General features: G+C 54.7%; 3 protein-coding genes across 3 annotated transcripts; 1 reads left to right on the top strand and 2 right to left on the bottom strand.

Annotated features, from left to right (window-relative positions):
• Positions 1-6,711: 6,711 nt before the first annotated feature.
• NCLIV_015200 (Pyruvate kinase, related) lies at positions 6,712-9,702 on the top strand (the record flags this gene model as incomplete). Its single annotated transcript, XM_003881710.1, has 5 exons — positions 6,712-7,110; positions 7,486-7,609; positions 7,915-8,048; positions 8,375-8,679; positions 9,069-9,702. The coding sequence occupies 5 exons, from the start codon at positions 6,712-6,714 to the stop codon at positions 9,700-9,702; spliced, it is 1,596 nt and encodes a 531-aa protein (XP_003881759.1).
• A 2,520-nt stretch (positions 9,703-12,222) lies between these two features.
• Positions 12,223-15,180, bottom strand: NCLIV_015210 (putative ATP-dependent helicase, putaive; the record flags this gene model as incomplete). Its single annotated transcript, XM_003881711.1, has 6 exons — positions 12,223-12,312; positions 12,872-12,982; positions 13,251-13,376; positions 13,707-13,943; positions 14,356-14,619; positions 14,821-15,180. The coding sequence occupies 6 exons, from the start codon at positions 15,178-15,180 to the stop codon at positions 12,223-12,225; spliced, it is 1,188 nt and encodes a 395-aa protein (XP_003881760.1).
• Positions 15,181-17,975: 2,795 nt separating this feature from the next.
• NCLIV_015220 (hypothetical protein) lies at positions 17,976-22,791 on the bottom strand (the record flags this gene model as incomplete). The annotated part of the gene is made up of 6 exons (XM_003881712.1): positions 17,976-18,422; positions 18,837-18,881; positions 20,717-20,960; positions 21,599-21,688; positions 21,962-22,037; positions 22,428-22,791. The coding sequence occupies 6 exons, from the start codon at positions 22,789-22,791 to the stop codon at positions 17,976-17,978; spliced, it is 1,266 nt and encodes a 421-aa protein (XP_003881761.1).
• Positions 22,792-25,251: the final 2,460 nt, after the last annotated feature.

Genomic DNA, 25,251 nt, shown 5'->3' on the forward strand with positions numbered 1-25,251 from the left:
CCATGCCTCTTTCGTTCCCGTTTGCCGCGTCGTTCCTGACGAGGCTCCCGCCGCAAAGGCGTGGCTGTTGAAGTGTCTGAAGTCGACCTTCCTTTTGATGTGCCACGTTCTGGAAGCGGAGGGCCAACGCTGGTTCCAGCCTTGCTGCTTCCCTCCCCGGCATCAGGCTCCTCTATGACTGACACTGCCGGAGCCTGGACGCTCTCTAATGGACCTGCTGAGACGGGCCCGCCTGTGGCAGCAGCCCCCTGGCACGTTATACCCGTCTTGCAAAAACGGTGCCACTGTCGTAATTTCCGCATGGTTCTTCGAGCAGTTGTGAGTCGTTCTTCCGCCGCTCGTAATGCCTTTTCGGCTTCATGCCGGATCGTGGCTGCCGCCTGCAACTTGGCCGCAGTGGACCCTCTACCTGTGGCCACATCGCTTGAGGCGTGAGAAAGCTGAGTCACTTTCAACTCTTCTTCGGCTTGTACCCTCTGTCTGATACGCCTTCGCCATTGTAACCGTACTGATAAACAGTTCTTTACTACTCGCATCTGGCGTTCTATACGGTACTGCATCTCCTGTTCTGTCTGAGGCATAGCATCAGAATCACTTCGCGCCGCTGACGGTACTCCCAAGGATTCGGCTCCGGGCGCGGCTTCTTTGCGGGGGAGCCATATGTTCCGGCGAATATCGATGAGACGGCGGAGTTCTGGATGCTGTCTGAGAATCGTGTCTACCTTCGACCGCAGGATTTTTTTTTCATTGTCAAAGTCGGACACCTTCTGATATCTCCTGCGTATTTCCTCTTGTTTACCCAGCTTCCGTTCTTCGTACATCGTTGTGAATCTCTGTACTTCCTCAGGGGTCTGCCACAGTCACAAGGAAGCAGGATGAGAGAAGAGACGGTTATGCAGCGTTCGTAGGCAACGGGTCAGGTGAATCGGGGAACGTTTTACGCCTGCTCAGCCTATACAGCGGGCCATCCGCACTTAGAGCGTCAACAGTCGATGTAACACCGTCGAAAATTCACTCACCCAGGCTTTGCAGCGGCTCGAACGTCGCATGGCCAAATAGCTCTCTACACTCCTCCACCGTCTCCTTGATTCTCGCAGGTTTTTCTGCAGGACGAAACTCTTCGCTTTTACCGCTTCTATCCGTCTCATATATGCGTCCAGCTGTGCCTTCGCCTCCTCGTATGCATCAATATCTTCATCTTCTGCGTCTGACTTGGCATCCCCTCCTAGAGGATTGTCTTTGTTAGGTGGGCGCCACGGTGGGGAGTTTCCACCCGAAGCCTGTGATGTGCTTGGTTCTGAACCAACAACATCAGCTGTGTTTGGAGAGGTGCTCACAGCTGCAGCAACAATGAGACTAACTGCCTGGAAAGGATGGAGTAGTGAGACACTCCCAACAAAGGCATTGAAATGCCGCGAAAGTATTCCCCCCGCCACCATGTCATCTAGCCTCATTGTTGGCAGGGGCTGCGCAACAAAACTCAAGCCCAGCGCTAGCACCCGCCATGACGCGCGTTGCGTCCGCATCAGGCTGCTTCGAACACCCCGCCGGTAGGTCGACTCAAACGCCAATAGCCACAGCCGTGTTCACGATTATGGTCAGTTGCGTGAACAGCTTGACCGGCGCCAGCTCCTTGCCCCGTTGCTGTCGCACCAAGATTGATATCTTCGCCTAGCTGATCATGCCGCGTTCGTCATATAAGCAGAATGTAAAGGTGCCAGGGCAGATATTCGTTCGTACTGACACTGACTGCGGTGCTCCGTCCGCGACTTAGACGGCATTGCCGTATTTCGTGTAAATCGAAGGCCCGACGCACTTGAATTGACAGCAGCAGCAGAGCACCTCAGGGTGTAATGCGCCACGAATGCCTCAGTGACTCTGGCGCGTCGAAGTGTTTTATTATGACCACGTCCTCCGACCACGAGGAAAACAGCAACAACTTTCAAAAGGCCGGACACACACACGCACGTACACGGAGATGGTCTGGTGTTGCTTGTCAGCCATGAGCTCAGTGGCGTGGAGAAAGTTCTCGTAATTCACGAGAGGTACCATCTAGATGTTCATGAGGGAACATCGGCCACGCCGTCTAAGTCACGCGTGGTTTCGTACAGCGTCTTTCTTTCCGTGGGGTTGACATGTAAGAGCTGCTTTAGGAATCGGGGCTGAGCTTGGTTTGAATAAGGCTGGATGGGGAAAATTGCGTCACGGAAACGTAGCATCCGTTCGTTAACCGGGCAACGGTGGCAGCTCTTGTTACGTTCAGTTACTCAACAGCAAGATAAGCTCCACCGGGAATGCAATCGCTTCTTCGCACGCCATGACTCGTGTTCAATTTTGGCTGGGACTCCGCCGTTCGCGCGGTCCAATATTGGCGGAGTCACGGTTAGAACGAGACATTGTCAGAGCCACAGATACATGTAATCCTGCGCCGGGTAAGCAACGTTCGAATCAACACCTTGTTCGCATGAAGAGGGGTCGAGATACAAAGGAAGACCGTACGTCTTCTTTTACCGTCGGTCGCCGATGGGGGGGAACGTGGATCTTTCCCCTAGGCACACGGCAGAGAAGCACCAGCGTAGGAGGCAGGGAAAGAGCTGCTTTGATCCATCTGTACTTCGACCGTGCGATGAACAGCTGCCTTACTACTATAAACTCAACGTGTAATTGCACTCGTATAGCGATTCCGCATAAATGTGACCACCACGGCGAATGAGAGTCTAGTGGCCTACAAAGGCCGTCCACTTCTCCGACACAAACCCACCGGCTCTGTTTTGTCTCTCAGCGGCAGCGACCGGAGAAAACGTGCCTGTTTTTTACCAACATTGCGTCTCACCTTGACGTTCCTGAGAGGGCCTAATCGGGGCATGAATCCCACATATGTTCCTAAACGGAGGCAGAGATCACAGGGGCACCCCCTAATCCCTTGGGAAAATGCCTAGGGGTTTTTCAACCCAGTTGAAACCGGCATCTCAGAATGGCTTTTAACGCCGATACCCACAGCGACCGCGTGTGGGCAGCACGAGGACGGATACCCTAAAGGAAGAAAGCTGTCGCCACGGCACCAGCGGTAGTGGGACCACGTGACGTGGAACGTGCTGTGGTAGCCTCACCACACATACCCCGAGGTAACGAGAGACCCCCACTTCTTCGGTTCTATACTAACGAACTTGGAGGAAGATTCATCGAACTAAGAAACAATGACTGCCAGCAAGCTGCAAACCATGGCGGGAAAGGCCCCGCACATGTCCAAGCTTATCGCCCGGACCGCTGAAGCCAGGACAGTAACCAGGACAGTCCTACCCCCCTTCTGCTTTTCTAGCTGGCACACTACCTTTACGGCCGCAGTCGCCGAGGAAGTGAGTGGAAAATGCGGTTGGATGCACCCTATGCGGTAATGCTCATTATGCGCTGATAGCGGTTCCCACAGGGTCCGACTAACGGTACGGTTCGACGTCGCGTGGGTGGATCCTGGATTTAAGTCAACTTTTCGAGTGACTAACAGCGATCAGGGGACGTATTTGGAACACCCTCAAAACACTCTGGAGCTCGTCATACGTCTTCGATTCATCCAGACCGTGTCCTGCCTAGTATACCAACCCTCTTCAATCTGACTATGTGGAGACGGTCTACCATCGACTCAAGTTCGGTGCATTCACGGCAGCGGCCAAAAAGCGACCGTAGCACACTCTGCACCATACCAGAGCCTGTATCGTCCTCACTTCCTGTTCGCATGGAGTGGCGCAGCTTACGGAAAAACTCGAGAGCTTGATCGGGTGGGCAAGGTAACAGCATGAGAGTATCTGTTAGTAAATCGCCTGCATTGTCACACAATTATTCGGCCACATGGCAATCCGAGTGAGGAAGTATGACAGTGCCGACGTTGTCCCGCTTCTGCTTGTACACTTTCATCCTACTCCATATGGTGGTGCCATTCGTCCCGATTGCTCCTCCTGCCCTCTTTGTGGGCAGCAAATATAGTCTCGAAGGCCTCTCTCGAATGAACGAATATCTCACTCACGGAACAGACGCACGAAACACATCGTGCAGTGAAGTGGCGCAACCTTGCATTTATAAGCCTCTCCGCAAAAGAGCCGTAGAGGCAGCTATCGGGCCGCGGCGCTGGTCACTGTTTGCCCGGCGACACTCCACGTGAGTGTGCACCTTCCACTGGATATAGTTGGCGGTGGGCGTTCTGTGTTTCAGTGGTAGAATCCATGTACCGCAGTTGTCGGGATCCGGTTGCGTGAAGTGATGAGCAGAGCAGAAGAGTTACCTTGTTCTGTCTCAGTTCTGGCATTGTTTGAAAACACCATGCCGAACCCGTGGATCCTCGCAACTTCATCATGAAGCGAACCTGATGATTTTAGTCGTTCCCCGGTATATAATGTCGGTCAGCACGCAGGCAGCATCACTTTCGGGCCCGGCCAGGAGATTCAACTGAAGGCTTCTGTGGTTCGGTTGATTCGTTAGACCGTGTGCATCTTCCGTGTAGGGGAGGCCAAGCAAGCGTATGCATGAGCCCTTGTTTTCATCCATTCCTTTCATTATGCTTCCAGTACAGGAAAGGGGAAATTGTGCAACTGCGCAGGCCATCGACTGTGAAAGAATGGATGGAGATAGAGAAAAACGAGAGATTCGGATCAGCGATAAAGGCCATGTGTGCGCTATCAATGTGCTTGACAACATGGACCAGAAACTGTCAACATCTGTCCAAGCGGAGAAGACCTCACTTGCATGCCCTGTCGACTTCGCCTCACCTCCTAAGGGAGAGTACTTTGGGGCGTTACTGGCGGAAAACTCAGCAGGGGACTGATGATAGCGCGTGCGCGTAAACCGTCGATATACCTGTGCTCCCGTCGATCCTGGCACCATCAAGGGGCATTCACTAAAGAATGGATAATGTACATCAAGCTCATCGATGCATGGTTCCACCAATCATGGCCATCCTGCTGTCTGCTGTCGTCCTCAAAACCCAAACCTCTTTCTGCAAGGGCACGTTTCCACGACACAATATAATCTTCTGAGTCCAAGACGGTCATCCTGAAAGTCGTATCAGTGGACTTTGGCCTCCACAGCGGCGTCACCGTCACGAGAACAGAACGTGTGAATTCAATAGGTAGACTGTCCCACTTTTCAAGAGAACAGAAATCCAACGGGTTGTCTTCCATCTGTAAAGTCATGACACAATCCACTACCGGAACATAGCCCCGTCGATGTGAGGTGTCTGGTCACTGAGGACGAACCAAAAAGTATTAACTGGAACTGCATGTGATGACCAGCGTAGAGGCGTCCAGCGTGCCTCTCCCAGGCAGCTTTCGGGCCCTCCGGCAGCACGTGCATCACCGCAGCCAACCAACCATCCAGCATCTGAACGACGTGGTTCGACTGGGGAAGGCAGTGGCTTCGGGGACGCCTCACCCAACGCCGTTGATAGCGGCATGCTTGTCTGCTTTTGTCTTGGGACTCTGCGGCTGCTGCCTTGTCTCTCGTGTCCTTTCCTTGAGCGGGTCAGCCTTACCAGTTCTATGGAGTTCTGACTGCCCCACGCCAGAGAGCCAGCCGTCGATGACAATCGCTAAGCGGTATAACCTGGTGGTAACTGCAACCGGCAAGGTGAATGAGCGCCGTGTCCACAGAAGAAATTCACGGAGCAGCATGCACTACTACGCAGTAATATTATCGTGCACATCCTCACATCGGAAAGGTGATTAGTGAACTCGCGTGAGTATCACGGTCACGTTTCCGTCCAGGTTCCAACAGTGGCAGGCACCTGTGCCTCGTTGCTGTAGCGGAGTGAGTGACAAAATCTCCCGAATGGCTGAACCTGAGTCCAGCTCCAGTGGTGACAAGCGCGTGGCCCCGCGCCGGCGCAGCAGAGCGCAATACAGTAGAGATCCGGGCGGTGATCCAGGACAGGGAAGCATCACACTACGTCACCCGGCTCGTGATGGCATAGATCATATAGTGTTAAACCAGCAGACCAGGCGTAGACGTCGTATCCCGTCGGCATGTGCTCATTCCCATCCTGGGCAGCTGCACTGCAAGTCCCTGTTCAAGAGAAAATGGGCTGTTGTTTACGCCGCTGGCTCTCAACTAACTTTTGCGCCCAACACGGTCACGAGACGCGGCTCCTCGAGGTTGACGAGTGACCTGTCGACTGCTGCCTGCTTCCGCCGCTTCCCTGCCCTCCGGGATCGGCGTTTTGTCGATCCGCTCAAATCGAGATTGCTTCACTTTTCGACGACTGGGTCGGCACCCGTCTCCCCCTCGGGAGACAGCGTTCGACTGTGCCCGCAGGAGCCATGGTGGGATGGCCGAAAGAACTAGCTCGGCGCGGGGTAGAGCAGCGCACGCAGTTATCTCGCGTGTGGCTTCGGTTCCGCGTCATCTCGTTCGCCCTCCCCGTCGTGTGCGTTTCCCCCCGCGACTGCGCTCTCTCCTCATCCTGTTTGCGTCGACTGGCTGTCGTCGTCGCGTGTGCAACTCCACAAAAGCTTTTGCACGCGCATGTGCTTCCCTGTTTTTTCATCTGTCTCTGTGCAAACTTTGCCCTTTTTCTCACGTACGGTTTGTTTGCGGGTGTCTGCGTGGGCCGTCACCGAGGTGTGCCAGTCGCGCTGTGGGTTTGTGTCTGTCGATATTTTTCCGCTGGTTTTGCGTTTTCGCCAACCATTCGCGTGGGCTGACATTTTTCTCTCATTTCCAATCACAATGGCGTCGAAACAACCTCAGACGCTGAGCGTCGGCACCGTGGAGAGCGGCCGCGTCGCCAGGCTGGTCTCCGCCAGCTCCGTGATGACGCAGCAGCTGGGAAAGAGCACAAATATTCGCATGTCCCAGATTTTGGAGCCGCGCTCTGAAGAAGATTGGACTGCGCACCGTACGCGCATTGTCTGCACAATGGGCCCGGCATGCTGGAATGTCGACACACTCGTTAAGATGATCGATGCGGGCATGAATGTTTGCCGCCTGAACTTCTCTCACGGAGACCATGAGACGCACGCACGCACTGTCCAAAACATCCAGGAAGCCATGAAACAGAGACCGGAAGCGCGTTTGGCAATTCTCCTTGACACCAAGGGGCCTGAAATCCGCACTGGATTCTTGAAGGTACTCACAAAAAGCCTCAGGGACGGGACCATCGGGGTGAAAAAGAAGCCTGGAATCGCTACGAGCCTGTATAGGCACGGCAGAGCAGACAGTGTATAGGCGGCGATGAGCGGGTAACGAGGATGATCAGGGGAACTGTACGAGAAAACACGAGGCAGGAGTGTACGGGGGGAAGGAGAGGGAACGATGGTAACAGGCAATGGGTGGGAATTAACCCACACAACTGGACCGAAATGGGACAGAAGAGAGGCGGAAAGAAGGGATCATACAACTTGCCTACCTTGTCTGTGACCACATACAGATGTGTGTGCACAAGTCTGTCCGAGAGAGGCCCGTGAGAAGCGACTCTGCCGCGCCCATGCTTGCCACATTCAGGACCACAAGCCCATCACCTTGCAGCAGGGAGCCTCTCTGAAGATCGTGACGGACTACAACTTCATTGGCGACGAGACAACGATTGCGTGCTCCTACGCCGCCCTTCCTCAGTCGGTGAAGCCAGGTTAGCTGACACTTTGTCTTCATTCTTGCTTGTCTTCGTATCGCCTTTACAGCTCCAAGAGACGCCGCTGGTGGTCTCGTTCGTATCTTTCGTTGAAAGCTCCCGCGTTTTCTTTTCGCCTGTGCTCGGGGCATGTGCTCCCCTTCTCTCGCCACTCAGGTGTTGCCACCGTGGCGTGAGTGGAGTGGCCATGCCCCCCCTGTTTTTCTTGTCTCTCCCATGTTTTTCTTCTCGCGTTTCGGTGCGTACAATTCTCGTGCATTACCTTCTGTTTCCCCCACATGTTTGTGCGGCTGTACCTTCAGGCAACACCATCCTCATTGCGGACGGCTCGCTCTCCGTCAAGGTCGTCGAAGTTGGAAGCGATTATGTCATCGCTCAGGCGCAGAACACCGCCACAATTGGCGAGCGGAAGAACATGAATCTTCCCAACGTCAAGGTGGGTTCTCCCACGCGTCTTGCCCCACGCGTTTCCATTCTCCGTCGCCGTCTAGCTTTGCGGCCACGCTTTCGTGATGAAACGATATGATTCGATAGCTGTGATGTTAAGGAGCATAGGAAATGCAACACGCTAAAAGCGGCGAAATGTCAATCAAACAGGCGAATTTTAGGTTTTCCATGAAATCTATTTGGAAGACTGTTCCTGTGTGCTCTGTCTTCGAAGAAACGCGTCTTCCGCGTGCCTCGTCGCGAGCCTCTGCCGAAATCCTCGGTGACTCGATCTCGTTCCTCTGGTTCTGTGGGCTCTTCGTAAAATGCGTCCAGGTCCAGCTGCCCGTCATTGGCGAGAAGGACAAGCACGACATCCTGAACTTTGGCATTCCCATGGGATGCAACTTCATTGCTGCTTCCTTCGTCCAGAGCGCCGACGACGTGCGTTACATTCGTGGACTTCTTGGGCCCCGAGGTCGCCACATTCGTATTATTCCCAAGATCGAAAACGTGGAAGGACTCATCAACTTTGACGAGATTCTCGCGGAAGCGGACGGTATCATGATTGCCCGCGGCGACTTGGGAATGGAGATTCCCCCCGAGAAGGTTTTCCTCGCCCAGAAGATGATGATTGCCAAGTGAGTCACTGTGGAGGAAAAGGGAGAAAAACGGACCCGGGGCCACGCTCAGAAAAAGCCCCGAGGGAACCCCCTTCCACCCTGCAGAAGCTGCCGCAACCGTTGAATGCCCAGTGGCCGCCGAAAAGCGAGAATTTAAAAAACGGAACAAACGGCGTATGAGGATAAGCAACGTTAAGCGCGGTATCACTCGAGACGCAGTGTTGGTCGAGCTTCGCGTTTTTCGCGTTGCCGTCATCCCAGTCTTGTTTGGCGTGAGAGGCACCACGTTTCGAAGGTCGCGGGAGGGGCGTCGTCGCGTTGTTTCGTCATTTTCTGGAAGCTGTTTGTCTCGCTCGTTCTCGGGTCGTCCACCGGATCCGTATGCGTTGTTTTCCGCATGTTTTTAGGTGCAATGTCGTCGGAAAGCCCGTGATTACAGCGACGCAGATGCTGGAAAGCATGATCAAGAACCCTCGCCCGACGCGTGCAGAAGCAGCTGATGTGGCGAACGCGGTTTTGGATGGCACAGATTGTGTTATGCTCTCTGGGGAGACCGCCAACGGCGAGTTCCCGGTGATCACCGTGGAGACGATGGCCCGCATCTGCTACGAAGCAGAGACGTGCGTGGATTACCCTGCCCTGTACCGCGCCATGTGCTTGGCAGTTCCGCCCCCCATTTCGACGCAAGAAGCGGTTGCAAGAGCCGCCGTCGAGACTGCAGAGTGCGTCAACGCCGCGATCATCTTGGCCTTGACTGAGACTGGCCAGACGGCGCGCCTGATCGCCAAGTACCGCCCGATGCAGCCTATCCTGGCGCTGAGTGCTTCCGAGAGCACCATCAAGCACCTGCAAGTCATCCGCGGGGTGACGACGATGCAGGTTCCGTCGTTCCAGGGAACGGACCACGTGATCCGAAACGCCATTGTCGTGGCCAAGGAGAGAGAACTCGTCACAGAAGGAGAGAGCATTGTCGCAGTGCACGGCATGAAGGAAGAGGTTGCCGGCTCCAGCAACCTCCTCAAGGTTCTTATTGTGGAGTAAACAAAGTGTAGGAAGCAGGTGTGCGGCAGGGCCTCAAAAGCGGCGAAGGCTCAACGAGACGGGGTGAGCGGAACGCGCGCAGGTCACGGGACCAGAAAGGCAGTCAGCAAGGAGAAATGGACAACAGAGGAAGAGCGCGGCCTGGCCGTATGCGCAAAGAGGTGCGTGGGCATGTGGTGGCAGTGCATGCGGCGGAAACATTGCCAGAGAGAGCGGGCGACATCTTTAAAAAGATGGTAAAGTGGAAAACGAGATGGCCTTGGGGGTCAAATGATTCCTGGCTGTGGACGCACGTGGGGACCACACTGTGGACGAAGAGACCACATAAGGTGGATAAAGGTACCAAAGAGAGAGTGTGGATCTGAGGTTGCTATGAATTACTCTGGCGGTTGATGGCAGTTCTTCTCACGTGTTACCCGTGCGAATCTGAATGGAGTAGCGCGTCTGGCACAGTTTACACACATGTCTTTCCTTTCCGCGGCGGTAGAGCCCGCATATGTACTGGAAAGTGCGCTGGCCACCAGCGACAGTGCGTGATTTCATTCCCCAGCGTCCGTGGAACGGTTTTTGCGTTTTGCTTTTTTCTTTTCCCCACGGGGTATCGGCTAGCAAGTGACCAGCCTTTTTTTCCCGTTTTTCGTTGCTGTGACCTTTGCATGAACGGGAAAACGGCACGCGCTGTCGGGCAGCGGAAATCTACACTACGAAGAGTACGCAGTGTGTATTGCCGGTTTCCTTCTCTTAGGTTCGAGGAAGCCCAACACTTGAGCCGTCTTTTAGGGCGTAGGAGAGGGCTTCTCCAAAAACATAGGCATCGAAAATACCGAGACATACACACAACGTTGGAGTGTTTTACGGTCGGTACATCAGCGCCAGGGTTCCGGCAGGAATACACAAAGTCACGTCGAGAAATTTGCCGGATGCTCCCAGAAAACAGAGGCACCGCCGTCCAGGATACTGGCGTTTACACGGGGGGGTCTCCTGAACTTGGTAGTTCGGAAGTCGGAACAGTATGCCGTGTTGCGGCTGTGGAAGGCAGCAGGCGTCGGCAGGCAGGAATGCCTACACCTAGTGGACAGTCCGTTACGTTTTTGAAACGGCTACCTTCTAGGCAAACGATATGGAGATTTGGCTTTTAGCCGATGCTGCCAGATGAGCGCAGACGGCGAACGAATCGCGTCTCTCGACGTCCGTGGGGCGACCGTTACTGCTAGGATGCTAGGAAACCGCGTTCAAGATGATTTCGGAAGCGAGGCAGTGCATGAATTCGGGGTCACCGTAGACGAGGTAAAAGAATCGTTCGCAGCAAACGATGGATGATTGTGAGCGTGGAAACCGTCTAACTGGCCCCATATTTCTGCTGACTCGTCTTCATCTCTAAAACAGCGTGCCTACGTCAGTGGGTGGGTTACTATTTTTGGCTATATAGTATGATCTTGATTATTATAGGTACCTCTGCCTGGCATCACCCGCAGCGCGTGAGCTGTTGTCGTATTCTTCGCTTCATAAGGTGAAGAGCAATCTGCGGTGGCCTGGCTTCGCTCGTTCGTTTAAATGATCAGGCAATTGTCATCTGCAGTAGTCCGCAAACTCGTCGCAAGGCGTTCGGGAACCACGGCGTCGGCCTTCGATAGGGCGTTTTTTGCCAGATGCGGCTACCTTACTCTGACAGTGCGGCGCATCGCAACTCTGGTCACAAGAATGGCGATCACAGAACACGAAAACGGTTCCTGCAACACGCAATCTGCTGCGGTAACCCGTGAGAAGGGGCACCTGCGTCGTCAGCGGGGTCGTCTTGGTTACAGGATGTAAAATACTCTAGTAGCCTGAGTCTGAGGGGTTACCGGAGCGTCGACAGACGCACGCCCTGGCTGCCCAACTGAGTGGAGTTCCTCTCGCCGCGTCTAACGGCGTAAAAAGCGCGGGCTGAACATCTACGATTCTGGCATCAGAGACGCGTTTCACGCGAGTGTCTACCCGTGAAACGCGAGTGGGAAGGAGCGCGCCGCCGAAATCTGGATGTGTCTTTGCATTTCCCTAGTGCTGCCGCTCTTGAAGCATAAAGCGCAGTATTCCTTCTGTGGTGCCAAAAATAAAATGCAAAAGAGCAGAAGATGCGTGGTGAACACGAGACCGGTACGGAGACTCCGTGCTGACGTGCATATCTCAAAACCCTTCTTCTCTGCTCTCCTCGTTCTAGTGTGCCTCTCGCTGACCAGTCGAGCCTGTTCGAGGCCAACCACCCGGGGGGGGGGGGGGGGCACGGAAAAAGAGTGGGAAAAGAAAAGCGTTGCTGGAAGAACAAAGCAAAGACGAGGGGCTGGTACGTCGTGACGAGTTGAAGGGACTCCCAGCCCACACAGACATGCAGTCACAGGCACCTCGGTCCTTCGGAGTAGAGGACAACCGAGAGAGCCGCAAGAAACAGGAGATACAGGAACTCCGCCATGAAGACTGTGGAAATCCCAAGGCTGCACGTCTCGCGCATTCCAAACTCTGTTTCTCAGGGGTTCTGCATGCCTAGATGAGGTCCGCGACGTTCATCGGCATTTCGTCGATCTGTGTGGCGTAGTACTGCTCGATATCCCGGAGAATGCGAATGTCGTCGTTCTGAAAGGAGAGAACGCACAACACGACACACACACACACGACCTAAACCGGCGCGTACCCTGCGTCTACTGAGTACCGCCGCAACGGACCCTCATTCACGGTTTCTGCGACAGCAGACGGATGTAGCAGCGTGTTCCCGAGCGACAGGTCAACTCTAGAGGAAAGCCACGCAAGCTGCACACCCGAGGGATACAAACCAACGCGCCCACATCGTCGCAGTAAAATGGGTGTCGCCTCCTGCGTCAACAACCTAAAACCAAAAACACTACCACAAATGGACACGCGAAATATATATATATATATATATATATATATATATGCATAAACGCACGCGTGGGAATCAGAAGCACACGCGTTTTGTTTACGCGTGGACGGGTAACCAGATTTCCTGACGTGAGCTAACGCACGTTAACGTCTGACAACGGGAATACGAAGGCAAAAAACCTGTGTACGATGAAGAGCAGCGCTGGCCGCATGCACGCCGACTGATCTCGATAGCGTTCCTTTTACACGCGGTGTGGACACAAGCTGGCCTTCCTGCCCTGTAGCTGTATCGTACCTTCACGAAGTTGATAGCAACACCCTTGCGGCCGAAACGACCGGAGCGCCCGATGCGGTGGATGTACAGTTCACGACTGTTGGGCAAGTCGTAGTTGATAACGAGGGACACCTGATAGGCGGATGGTGAAACAGGAACAGCGAAGAGCCACGAAGACAAAAATAAGAAAATTGAAACACAAAGGTCTCTTCCCGCCGCTCCCCCCAGGCACGCGACAGCAGGAAGGAGAAACAACACACAGAGCCAGGCGACAAGTAGAAGGGCACAAAGACGCCTGACGAACGAAGGACACCCCCAGCACGTAGAGTGAAAGGATCTGGGATGAAAGGAAACACGCAAAGGAGGAAACAGCTGTACCCTCTCTGTTCCCAAGACGCACCTGTTGGACATCCAATCCGCGACCCCAGACATCGGTGGCGATGAGGACGCGGCTCTGGCCTCCTCGAAACTGCCTCATAATCTCGTCCCGTTCTTGCTGGGGCATATCACCATGCATGCGGCTAACCTGAGGGGGGAAAAGAGGTGCCGTACAAATCTCACGTGTCGACCTTCGCCGCCGTTCCCCTCTCTGGCACGCTCCAGAGAGCTACGCTGGCGTGTGAATGCTGAGCGTCACGGCCACCAGTTGCCAATGCATGCCTTCCAGTTTGCCGTCTTACCGGAGTTTTGCCCTTCTCGCGTTTAGCGTCCACAACACGGGGCGCGGGTGAGACTGGTTGTCTCGCTGCGTGGCCTTCCCCCAGCTGTTGAGACAGCCTAGCACCCTCTGGCAGTCACCTACGAAAGCTCTCGCGTGTTCAAGCCAGCAGCCTATCTCCTGGGATGTGGAGCTTACCGTGAAGTTCGCCTCTTTCATCTTCTGTGCCAACCACTCGACTTTGGCCTTTGTGTTGCAAAAGATGACCGCCTGTGTGATAGTGAGTGTATCGTACAGATCCGTCAACGTATCGAACTTCCATTGCTCGCGTTCAACCGCAACAAAGAACTGCTTGATGCCTTCCAGTGTCAATTCATCACGTTTGACGAGGACGCGGAATGGATCGTCCATGAATTTTGTTGTCATTTCCAGCACCTGCAACCGGAAAGAAAAACGGAGATGTCAGAGACGCTCAGGGAGGTAAACGAGCCTTCGGAAGGCGTGCTGCCTCGCACGCGAACGAGATTCCTCGCGAAAACCACAAAAGAAACCGGCTCGAGAACATCTTCCCAGGCCTGCTCACGCTATTACGCATACTCGGGCTTCGAAGACAGCGCACATGCATCTGCGCACACAGCCCGGCACCGAGACAGGCGCGGTCGTATGTGAGAGCAAACTCTCAATCCGACACCAATCCAGTTCCCGCGCTACCATCACACCCTTCAAATATACATATATATACAGGGCGATGGAGATACACGCCTGGAAAGATAAGAAGAGAAATCCACATAACTGCGTCTGTATTTTTGCGGGCCTGCACAGTCGGCGACGGACGACCGCGGGTTACCTCGTGGGGTAGAGTAGCGGAGACGAGGACAACTTGAGTGGAGGGTGGGAGGTAGCGGTAGATATCGTAGACTTGCTCTTTGAAGCCGCGGTTCAACATTTCATCGGCTTCATCAAGGACGAGGAGTTTGATGTGTCGCGTGCTGAAGTGGCGTTGAGCGATCATGTGGAACACCCGGCCCGGGGTGCCAGACACGATGTGAACGCCTGCCTCTAGGGCGCGGATGTCGTCTCCCACGCGCTTCCCTCCAATACAGCAGTGAACCTAAGCAAAGCACGAAGAAGGCAGAAGCAACTGCAGATGCGCTTCTCGCGAATCCACGTCTATACATTCAACCAGGATTTCTGCATTTCAATAGACAGCTCACGGTAAGCACAGAAACATTCATACTTGAGCGCGTGTACAGATATCTAGTAAGGTGCGCGTGCTTCGTGCATTTGAGTCCCTTTATCCCGCAGTTCTCACCTGAACGGACATGTAATCGCCTAGCGCCAAACAGACTTTTTGCGACTGCTCCGCGAGTTCTCTGGTAGGACTAAGAATAAGGGCTTGTGGATCGCGGACTTTGGGGTCTATACACTGGAGACAACCGAGGCAGAAGACGCACGTTTTACCCGTCCCAGATTGGCTCTGTACAATCACGTCTCGGCCCTTCATTATTGGGACAATAGCACGTTGTTGCACCGCAGACGGGCGCTCGAAGCCATACGCGTAAATGCCGCGCAGCAAGTCTTCCTTGAAGCCCATAGAATCGAACGTCGGCAGGACCTGACAGTCCTCCGAAGTTTCGAAGATGAAATTTGTGTCCGGTTCGAGTCGCGCCATCTTGAACCAGAGGAAACGAAAGGCGACGGCTCCTTTGGCAGTGAACGAGGAACACGAGCCGGCAGTAGTCGGCTTCTTCTCCCTGTCCTGATGAGATAGAGAGCGGGCAGACACAAGAGAAAAAAGGCGCCGCAGCCGGTGCCCTGACACAGAACGGCAGACCAGGGAGAGGCAAGCGTAGGCGAGGAGCACAAACCAGCGGACGAACGAAAAGATAAGCGGGAAATTGTCTTCTGCCGTGAAAAAATGTAGGGACAGAGATGCACCGACGCTGGAGATTCCTAACCAAGAGGAGGCCGGAATAGCTACGGCGGCAGAGAGGACCAGTCGATTCGGAAACTGCAGAGCACCCTATTTGCGGGACAGGTTGGAAGACGGGAAAGCAACGCCCTTTCTGAGTTATCTGTTTCGTCTCAAAAAAAGTTATTCTTCCCTAGCACATGCGACGATACTGTAACACCATATATATCGTTTCAGACCGAAGTAAAGCGGAACGCAAGAGAACGCCGTCGCCTGGTGACGGACGACGCGGGGTGCTACGGAGGGAAGGAAATGAGGAAAAAAGGACGTCAGTCCTGCATTTTGGGGACGCCGATAACAAGCGAACAAACCAAAGACGTTCCGATTTCGGCACTGTGTTGCGCTTTGACAGTTCGGTTTTCCCCAATTCTCTTCTCGAGAAAGTCGCACAGGAACCACAAAATATGTTGCCTTTGTGGTGTACGTACACCTAAGTCCGGCAGCTTCACAGCTACCGACGTCAGCCTCACGTCAAGACACGAGAAATGTCCATTTTATGCAAGCAGCAATACCAGAGATGTCCGCAATTCGTCTCTGCTATCGGAGGATTCTCCTTCTCACTCTTCGCGTTTAACCCCTGGTCCCCCCGCGCCCGGTAACAAAGCCCAGGGATGACCCCCTTTTTGATCCGTGCATGCTACAGCGCCTGCTGTCGAAATACCAAATCCTGCTCTGCTGTGACTCTCCAGTTTCCGTGAGTGCGAAGAAAACATAAATTTAGAGTGTAGAAACAAAGCAAGTGCTTTGTCTATGTTGGCACAAAGGAATAGCAGGCGGCAATCTAGGGATGTCAAAACGAAGAGCTGCTAATGGCTGATGCGGTAGAGGCTAGGACGAAGTCCGAGCAAAGCGCTGGTATGCCCGTCAAACTGGGCTGGGCGGCAGTAGAATTCATCCGATGTGGCTGTTTTCCTCGGTGTGTTTAACACACAAGAAACACTTCTTACTTCTTCCTGGTACGGAACAGTGCGGTGTTGAACGCAACATCTGAATATCTGCTTCGTGCTAGGTCTGGTGCAGCCGAGGTGTGCCGGAAAAGACTAGTGCGTACGAAAGTGATATTCAGTGAAAAAGCGGAAAGTGTTGTAATCTACGGATGTGACGAAGCGTTTGGTTTCATGTGCAGTTGCTACCGATTCCAGATGTGCCTTTGCGCGAAGAATCCTTTGAGCCAAAATTTCCACCAAATACGGAAGCAAAGGGGTCCGAGATACACCTGGTAACCAATCGTATCCGCGAAGCTCTTGATAAACTGCATCCTTAGCACGAGGAGAGAATTGGACGCTGGTCGACACATTTACACATTCCTGATGCTACCTTCTTTCGACACTAGTGTCGTACACAGCCCGGGGCTGTTCTGCAGGATCCCCCGAGTTTTCCCGCTTTCAGAAAATCCGTCGTCAGCCAGCGTTGTCTTGAGCACTCTTTGACCCAGAAAGTTCTTGCGAAGGGATGAAATCGCAACTACACTGCCACATCCATTCGCCGTAATTGTAGCCTCCTCAACAAGGTTTGTTCCAGTAACAATTTTTGCCGACAGTTGTACTTCACCGGCAAAATTGCAATTAGGTCGTCTCGCTGCTTGGCATATTTCTGTGAAAGCACGAGTCTGCTGCCGAACCTACAGATTTTTTGTTCCGCTCCAATGTTTCCCCACCGCGTCTTCTGACAGCACCTGGTCACGATGCTGTCGGTGACCTCGGGGGTATCACGTCCTTTTCCTCGGCAAAAACGTGCGCTTTTCCGAGGGCACGAACGTTTCGATCTGCATAGGAGCGCGTGATGCACGCCCCCTCGCGCTGATACCAGAATGTGCTCCCTGCCTGTTCTACGAAAAAAGCAGACGCCTTCCAGTTCGAAGTACAGAGTTTTCTCGAATTTCGAGCTCCTCGTCTCCTGGAGACAGCCAAAGATCCAATTCCTGCCCAAGACCTGATAAAAGCCAGTGTCTCTCGTTTCTCTGCTGCGAGTATGCTCCATGTCCTCCAGTTCAAATGCAGAGGACGCCGAGCCCCGCAAAAACATCGAGAGGAGACGGTGTACCTACGCCAGGATATATTTACGTGGGACACACGTACATGCACGACACGCGTTTGCATCCAGTTCTCAATATACAGGTCCACAGGATGGCACATCGCTCCCTCTGCGTAAGTGCTCTTGAAATTCGTACCTGCCTGTGAAAAAGGTATGCCCTCGCGGATGCCACCACACACTATCTACATCTCGAGTGCCCTCGATTTGTGTTCCATCTCGGCCTTCCAACGGGGCGAACCTGCTTCTTTAACGGGCTGGCTTCTTCGGTCTGTGCGTTTTTCGCGTAATTCAACACACCTCCCCTTGGACGCCAACGCCCTGAAGTCTTCGATTCTGGTCAGCCTTCTGCGGAAGGTTTCGAATCTCACCACGAACAAAATGCTCTTCAAATGTGTTTCGCTTCACCGCCCATGGCAGTTCTCGGGTCTCCCGTTTTCGGCACTCTCGTCTTTCCGGTGTCTCTATGCCGCGCCACTGTCTCCAGCTCCAGGTGTAAGCGAAAGAGAGTACACAGAGGACTCCACCACGTGGTCAGGCAGAATATTATTGTTTTCTTCCTCTAGAAGCTGCGAAGGAGAAAGATCCGCTTCGTCGTAGAGGTAAAACAGCTTGCCATTGTTGTCAGGAGACTGCACCTGTCGCTCCCCGGCAGAAGCACCAGACGCAGCGGCAGACGCAGAGAGAGAACGAGCAGGAGAGGAAGACAACGGAGAAGATGTGGAAGGAGGGAGGGTAGAGGGTTGAGGAGACTCTTGGAGAGACGCTTCAGGGAGAGAACAGTGCAAGGTAGAAACGTAGCTAGGATCAGGATACGGAACGTCGGCATCATCGTCGTCCATCAGGCCAGCGAGACCTACAGCCACGCCGTCTGCGAAAGCGCCTAAACCGCCTGACAGCAGACTGATCCCCTGGAAAAGAAAACAAAGACAGGAGTCTAGAGATGTGAAACGAAGGCGAGAAATGCCATCGATTCGAACGGGTGTACACCGTCGCAGTCAATAAAGACGCATTTTTGTCCCCGCAAACAGATATTCACGCTGATCTGTAAGCACAAATGTGCAGCCATATACATGCTTGCTGAGAGAGGTACACGGATACACATCCATAGCATCCCGCAGAAGGTGCATATATATATATATATATATATATACGTGTATAGTATACACAAATGCGTATACATAGGTACACGTGAAAAACGCTATATATATTAATCGTTTTTGGTGAGGCTATGCGTCTAGTAAGCAAGGGCTGACTTGAAGACGTTGGCGGCCTTCAGTGTCTGTACACCCCGTCCGACGTCAGCCAGTAGAGCTGCTCCTTACCGAGGTTAGGGCGCGATCGAGACGAGAGGAGACGCTTCGCCCTTCCTGAAGAAAAAAGAGACATTAAAAGTGCGAAGCGTTTTCTGCTCCGTGCAAACACGTCGTCAATCTTTGCACGCGTCGTTCGATAAAAACGGATTATCGCCGCCGTGCATCACATGCCAGAATCCTGTGCGTTCGGGATTTGTGTTGGGTTCCCTGTCCCCCAGGCGGCGTTTCCATCTCGGAAAAAAGCTCCTGTTTTCGCGAGCGCACAGGCGCTTTGGTTTGCAGCGCCAGTCTCCTCCAGCCTTACGGGTCGGTCCTTCTCCCCTGGAGGGCCCCCAGGCGCTTGCAACAACTTGCTGCGCCTGTTTTCCCTCGTGTTCCCCTTCTGGAGCCTGTCTGCCCTTCTCGGTTTCCCTCTTCTGTCTCGTGTCTCCTCGCTAGGCTTCTTCTCCTGGAGTCTTGTTATCTTTCCTCTGCTTCCGTCGGTCTGTCTCTGCTTCCCTTCCACAATCCCAATATTGGAGAAGAGTCTTCCAAGGCAATTCTCGCCTCCGGAGTCCCTTGAGAAAAGGGTTCCCTGGGAACCAGAATCCGCCCAGTGCCGCCTAGATGGAGACGCCATACACCCCGAAAACGTGCAGAGAGCCTTTTTCCACGGCCTCTAGTCTCGCTTGCATGCGCCTCCCTCATCAGTCCCTCTCTCACGCGCATCGACCTGTGCGCTCGGCTTCAGCTTCCGTCGCTTCTGCGTCGCCAGCGAGCAAAGAAGTGACGGAGGCCTTCACCGCCCTCGCCAATCCCCCTCTTGGTCTTCTTCCCCCACTTCCTCAGCGCCTCGGCTCCATATGCCTCCACCTGTCTCCAGTCAGTCAGGCCGATCGCCCTGCGCGGCCGTTAGCGCGTCATCGCTCGTGCCTCTTCTATACGGCACCGTTCGGTGAGTCCTCTCTCAACGCGCTTCGGCTTTCCGAAGACCGAGACTCCCTCTGCGAACCTAAAAGGTTTACCTCCCGCACATTAAATATTGGCGTTGCTCTGCCCCTTGTCTGGAACGGTCTCCGACGAAATTGCTGCTATGCTCGCTTCTCCGATTATCGGGGCGAAAAACTGCCGCTGTCGCAGTCGTCCTCTTCGTCTCCGCTCAATGATGCGCATGCATCTGCAACCCCGCAAGAACGGCCCCTGAGGGGCGGAGCCCCCTGTGTTGGAAATGGGTGTCTCCTTGGGGCTAGCTGGCGCATCCGGCATGGAGACTGGGCCCTCCAGAGGGAAGCCGTCCTCGCTGAATCGGCGCTTCACCTTCCCGCCTTCTCTCAAAGCGCAAACGAAAACGCTGGACTCCCCCTCGCTCTCCCGGGCGGTCTGTCCCCGCCGCGACGCTGCCTCCTTCCCAGAGACACAGGGCCCGTCGCCCCGCCGCGGGTGTCCCCTTGCCAGGCGGCCCACGCCAGCGCGCTGTCTCGCTCTCCTCATCGCTCGACAAGGAACTTGGAAAAGCCGCTCGCGCTGCTCCTTCCGCTGTAACGAGATTCCTGTCTCGCCCGCAGAAACGCACAACTGCCCCACAGCATCCGCACGCCCGGCCTTGCCAGAACGTCGAGCCCCGTTCCTGTTTCTTCCGCGCGATCACTTCTTCCTTCCGCTGTTGTCTCTCCGGAAAGGCTAGTCCGAGACTTTCGTGGCGCGCTTCGCGCCACCACACTCCCGTTTCCCCTTTGTCCCTGGGCGCTCTGTCTTCACTTTCGTCTTTCCGGTGTGCGTCTTCGCGGCCTGCCTTTTCTTCTTCCCTCCTCGCTACCTCCGATCGCGGTGCGTCGCCCTTCCCGCCCTCGCCTTGTGGCGCTGAAAGCTCCTCAGCGGTCCCCCGCCCTCCCCTCTCCAACTCCACCTACCTGGGATTCCAAGGAAGGCCGCAGAAAACCGCCAAAGGCCCGCGCAGCAGCTGCGGCTGCGGTGGCTGCCGCCGACGCCACAGCAGAGAGGCCTGTGGTCTCATCGATTTGCTGGAGTCTCCGCGCCGCGTACTGCATGCTCTCCTGCAGACTCGAGGCCTGCTGTTGAAGGCGCAGAAGCCACGGGGGGAGACACCCCACTCCGAGAAGGAGACATAGCTGATCTGCAAAGTTCAGACAGTTCCTGGCCCCAAGCAGACGCCACGCACGACAGTCTCAAATTCAGCACAAGCCAGACCCTTCCACGGGTGTATCACCACCGCGACGGGCCGCGACAATAACCTCGCTAAGGTCACTTCGAGAAAACGCAGTCATCCCTTCAGCTCAAAAGAAATGAGAGAGAAACGTTTACAAATATATCTATCTGTACACAGGGGTCTACGGGTTTTCACCTAGATAGATCTACCCATATATATGCATATATACAGAGAGGGAGACATTCGTCCCTCGAAAGGGCCGCCCGCCTGCAAGTAGCTGAGCCCTCAGTGACGGCCAGAGAGAAAGGCGCAACGTGCGGAGGCCAGCGGTGCACGGGCCCTGTCCCTAGGCTGGCGGCAGAGGAGCACGGAGAGGCGAAGGCGCAGAGCGGAGCAAAGGATCGCGCCGGAGGGGGAGCGAGGACGGAGGCGAAGACCGGACAAAGCAAGAGCAAGGGTTTCTCGCGAAACCAAAAAGACAGGAAGACTCGGGGAAACAGATCTGCGGACCGGGCGGGGCGAAACACTTCGTCGGATGTCTAGGGAGACCAGGTGACGGAGAGATGGGGAATGAAACGAAAAGCGCCCTTGCATGCAGAGAGGAATCCAACGGAAGAGAGCGTACCTCGTCAAGATGTTGTATTTTTCGCCGGGCCATTCATCCTTCAGGGCTTCAATGAGAGCCACAAACTCTTCGTGTGCCAGAGCCGTCTCTCTGGGGAGACATCGACACGATCCACCGAAAAAAGACAAAAAAGGAATAGCATGGAGGGGAGCGGGGCCGCAAAGGAGATGAAGTACGGTCCGTCCGCCAAGACCCCGCGTCCGCACATCGAGCAGGAAACCCGTTATTTCGAACACATCCCCAACCGGTCCCCCGTCGGTCTCGACGCCCTCGTAGCGATCTCTGCTCTGAATATGGCATGCAGATAGACAGCCACTATCGACAGGTACGCGGCGAAACGTGGACCGCAGAACGCAGCCTTACCCCATATAGATTGTTTCTCGGTAGATGTGGGCCGGGTGCCGACGAGGGCGATTCACTGTGATACCTGGAGATTTGTCTGCGTCGACAGATGGCAAAACAGACAGTTCCTGGTGCCGGTGACCTGAGCAGCTGCAGGCACCCGTTACAGACTAGCGCAAGCTGAATCCGCCTGCGAGCGTGGCAACCTGGAGAGAAGGGCCCTCTCCCAGGCTGTTCTACGTGCATGCATTCAAATCCACCCCTGTTATGTGTCTGTTTCTCTGTCTACTGCTCCGTTCGCCGCCCGTGGTCGATCTAGCTCTGCACAACAACAATCATTGAGAACTAGGTTGCATGCACCTCATAGCTGGAGCCATTTTCATCATGAGCGGCGCTCGAAGAAAGAACGGAGACGGACGAGAGAGAACAAGCCTAAGAGAAAAGCGAGTAGGTCGTAGTGAAGACCCGCGAACCGATCGCGCCGTACCGTGCGTTTGTCCGTAGCAGTACTCAATCCCGTACACCTCAACTCCTGCGTGGAAAGCCCCTGCGCCGAGAGGCCGCATAACTTTGTTCATGTATTTGCTGATTGTAGGGTCGAGATCGTACACATGCAGATGCACTGCGTTGGGTGGGGGGACGGACTGTGTGTCGCAGCCCCCATCAGCCGATTCACTTCTAGAAGACGCCGGTTCAGATGACGTGGGAGCAGCGGGCGGTTCGCCGTCTGCTGTCCACGCAGCACTCGCCGCTAGCTGGTCCTGCCGTCTTTTCTCCACGGCGGCTGCGAGGATGTCCGCGGCAGAAACGAGAAGAGGGGAACCGCCGCCCGGTCCGCCTCCAAGCGCCATCTTGGGCAGACGGAGGTGGCGCGTTTGCGTGCGGCGCCGCGAAGAGGAAGGCGCGCAGAACCGAGGTCCCAGGAGAGGGCGAGCGACGGAGAGACGCGACGCCGGAGGGGTAAGCGAATGGGAAAGGCAGGAAACAAGGCAGGAAAAGGCCGTGAAGACCGGCGAGAAAGGCAAAGAAGACAAAGGAGAAAACGCGTAAAGCCGGAGCCGACAAATGACGGATGGGAAACAAGAGGATCGGGTCACACTCGAGTGGTTCCGGGTTTTGGATTCAACAAAGGGAGTCTGCCCCGTTTCGCACTTCAGGGACAAACGGCGATGCGGCTTCTCTCCGATTTCGGTCTGCTGAGGAAACTCGAGCGAGCAAGGCTACCCGGGCACACAAGAGGAAAAACGAGTGAGCGGGAAACAGACAGGTCTCTGCTAGAGAGAGTTTCTCTCTGTGGCGCGTGAGGCAAAGGCATTTCTTTAGCGTGCATGCGAGGCAGAGAAAAAGAGTTGAAATCGCGGTACGGACTACGCTTCGGGAAGGCCACCGACGTGCGCTCCTCCGCGGCTCATTTCTTTGCGCGGCAAAGAGAAACAAAAGATTCTGGCCGGCGAAAAAGGAAAGCAGGGAGAGAGGCGGAGTATTCGTTTTCTGCGGCAAGGGTGGCCTTCCTCGAGCCTGCAGGGGAAACGACGATGTGGACAGCCGGCATCGAACAGGCACCGAAACACTCGTACCGAGTCGCGAGTGACCGCACCCAAGCGAGTGTCCGATCTCAGGTTGGAAATGTGGGGGTTTCCGCCGACAGGGACCTTTCAGGCAGGGAGCTAACTCCGTTGGCAACTTGCCGTATGTACGTACACCCCGTACATCTAGCTCGGCACTCGCCAGATGCAAGCATTTTTCAACGTCTGCTGCACGCCTGCGCTTGAAGAAATCCGGTTCTGGTGGCTCGTTCGGCGGTTTGACAAGAAGAAAGAGGCGACACAGCGACTAGACGGACGAGGGAAGGAAGGTTGATCTGCAACAGAAAAGAGGGCCTCGCGAAGGCATGCGGATGGCGAAAGGTCTCGAGATAACGAAGCACCGTTCTGCCCGCGCACGATGCAGAAGCATGAAGCAACGTGCACAGGAAAATCTCCGCAAGTGAGAGGGTGGGGACACGGCTCGGAAACCACGAATTTCGATTACTGACGCCTCAGTTGGGCGGCAAAGGACGGGAAAAGAAGTTCTGGGATGCGAGCTCGCACGAGACTTCTTCCACAGCCAGCGCGCTATGGAAAGATGCGGAGGAGGCAACGGGAAAAACCGGAGTGACTCTCTCTGCAGAGGACGTCAGGAGGAGACTTGCTCAACATCCAGTCTTTCTCACAGCTGGTCAACTTCTGCTCGCGTTTCAGGAGGAAACGCTGGGAGCACAGGATGTGCAACAGCTCCTGCCGCGCAAGTGAGATCTTTGATAGTGGGCTTTCTCAGAAGAGACGAGGCGGACAGACAAGCTCGGCAGCACGGCCACCCAGAAGGTGCACGAGAGTCCCCATGGAAACGCGTATCAGTGCAGGCTCAGTTGCCTTCTTTTTGGTTAATTCTCAGCTGTGGCTGAAGACGATGACGCGGCCAGTGCTTGCAGGATTTTAGGTTTAAGAGATTCAGGATTTAAAGCTCGCGATGTCCTGTTTCGTTCTTGCCCGCCTCGGAGCCCCCGTTCGCCCCTGCGCGTGTCTCGTCTTATACAGCGGATCGGTTTCACGGCCGAAGACACGATACGAAAAGCCGACGCCACCTTCTTCGTGACTGCTCGCTGAGTCTGCGACCTTCCTGCACCCAGTGTGCTGCCATTTCTTTTTACAAGCTATTTGAGTGCTGCATTGTCTCTCTAATAGCCAGGCGTCTTTCTCTGCTTGTCAGCACCCAGCAAACAGGGCACGCGTGGCATGCCACGGAAACGACCGGGGTGCTGTCGCTTGCTCGGGGGTATTCTCACGTGCAAGGTAATCCAGTTGCGGCACGTGCCTTCCCTCTTGACTTCCCCACAGTTGCTCCTAAAGTTAGTTTCTTAGTGAGTGTCTTTACAGGGTCAAAGGGCGTCCTGGCACGCTGGACAAATCCTCTGAAAGGGTAGTACTTTACCCTACATATTGTAAGGCAACTGTGTCCGCTGGACGGCGGGAGGCCCGCCTGTGTACAGGGAATCGTCCGCAGCGATGTGGTCAGCGAACAGATTGTTTCTTGTCATAGAGAACACATGCCTTTGGTGCATTTCCACCGGGCTGTTTTGAGTAAGGATATGCCTCTCTGGTGGCCTTTATCGGGACTGCCCGTTCCGTCTCAAGCAGCAAACACAGTTTCCGCAAATTTCGTACAAGAATTCTTCAGCCCCAACTTAAAAAGGGGGAACATTAGGCGCAATGGTTTACGTTGTCATATCCTTTAGACTGCGCAAGCCGAAGCAGTGACGGACTACCCTGCCT

This window comes from Neospora caninum, chromosome V, assembly GCF_000208865.1.
Source record: "Neospora caninum Liverpool complete genome, chromosome V".
In the NCBI taxonomy this organism is placed as follows: domain Eukaryota; phylum Apicomplexa; class Conoidasida; order Eucoccidiorida; family Sarcocystidae; genus Neospora; species Neospora caninum.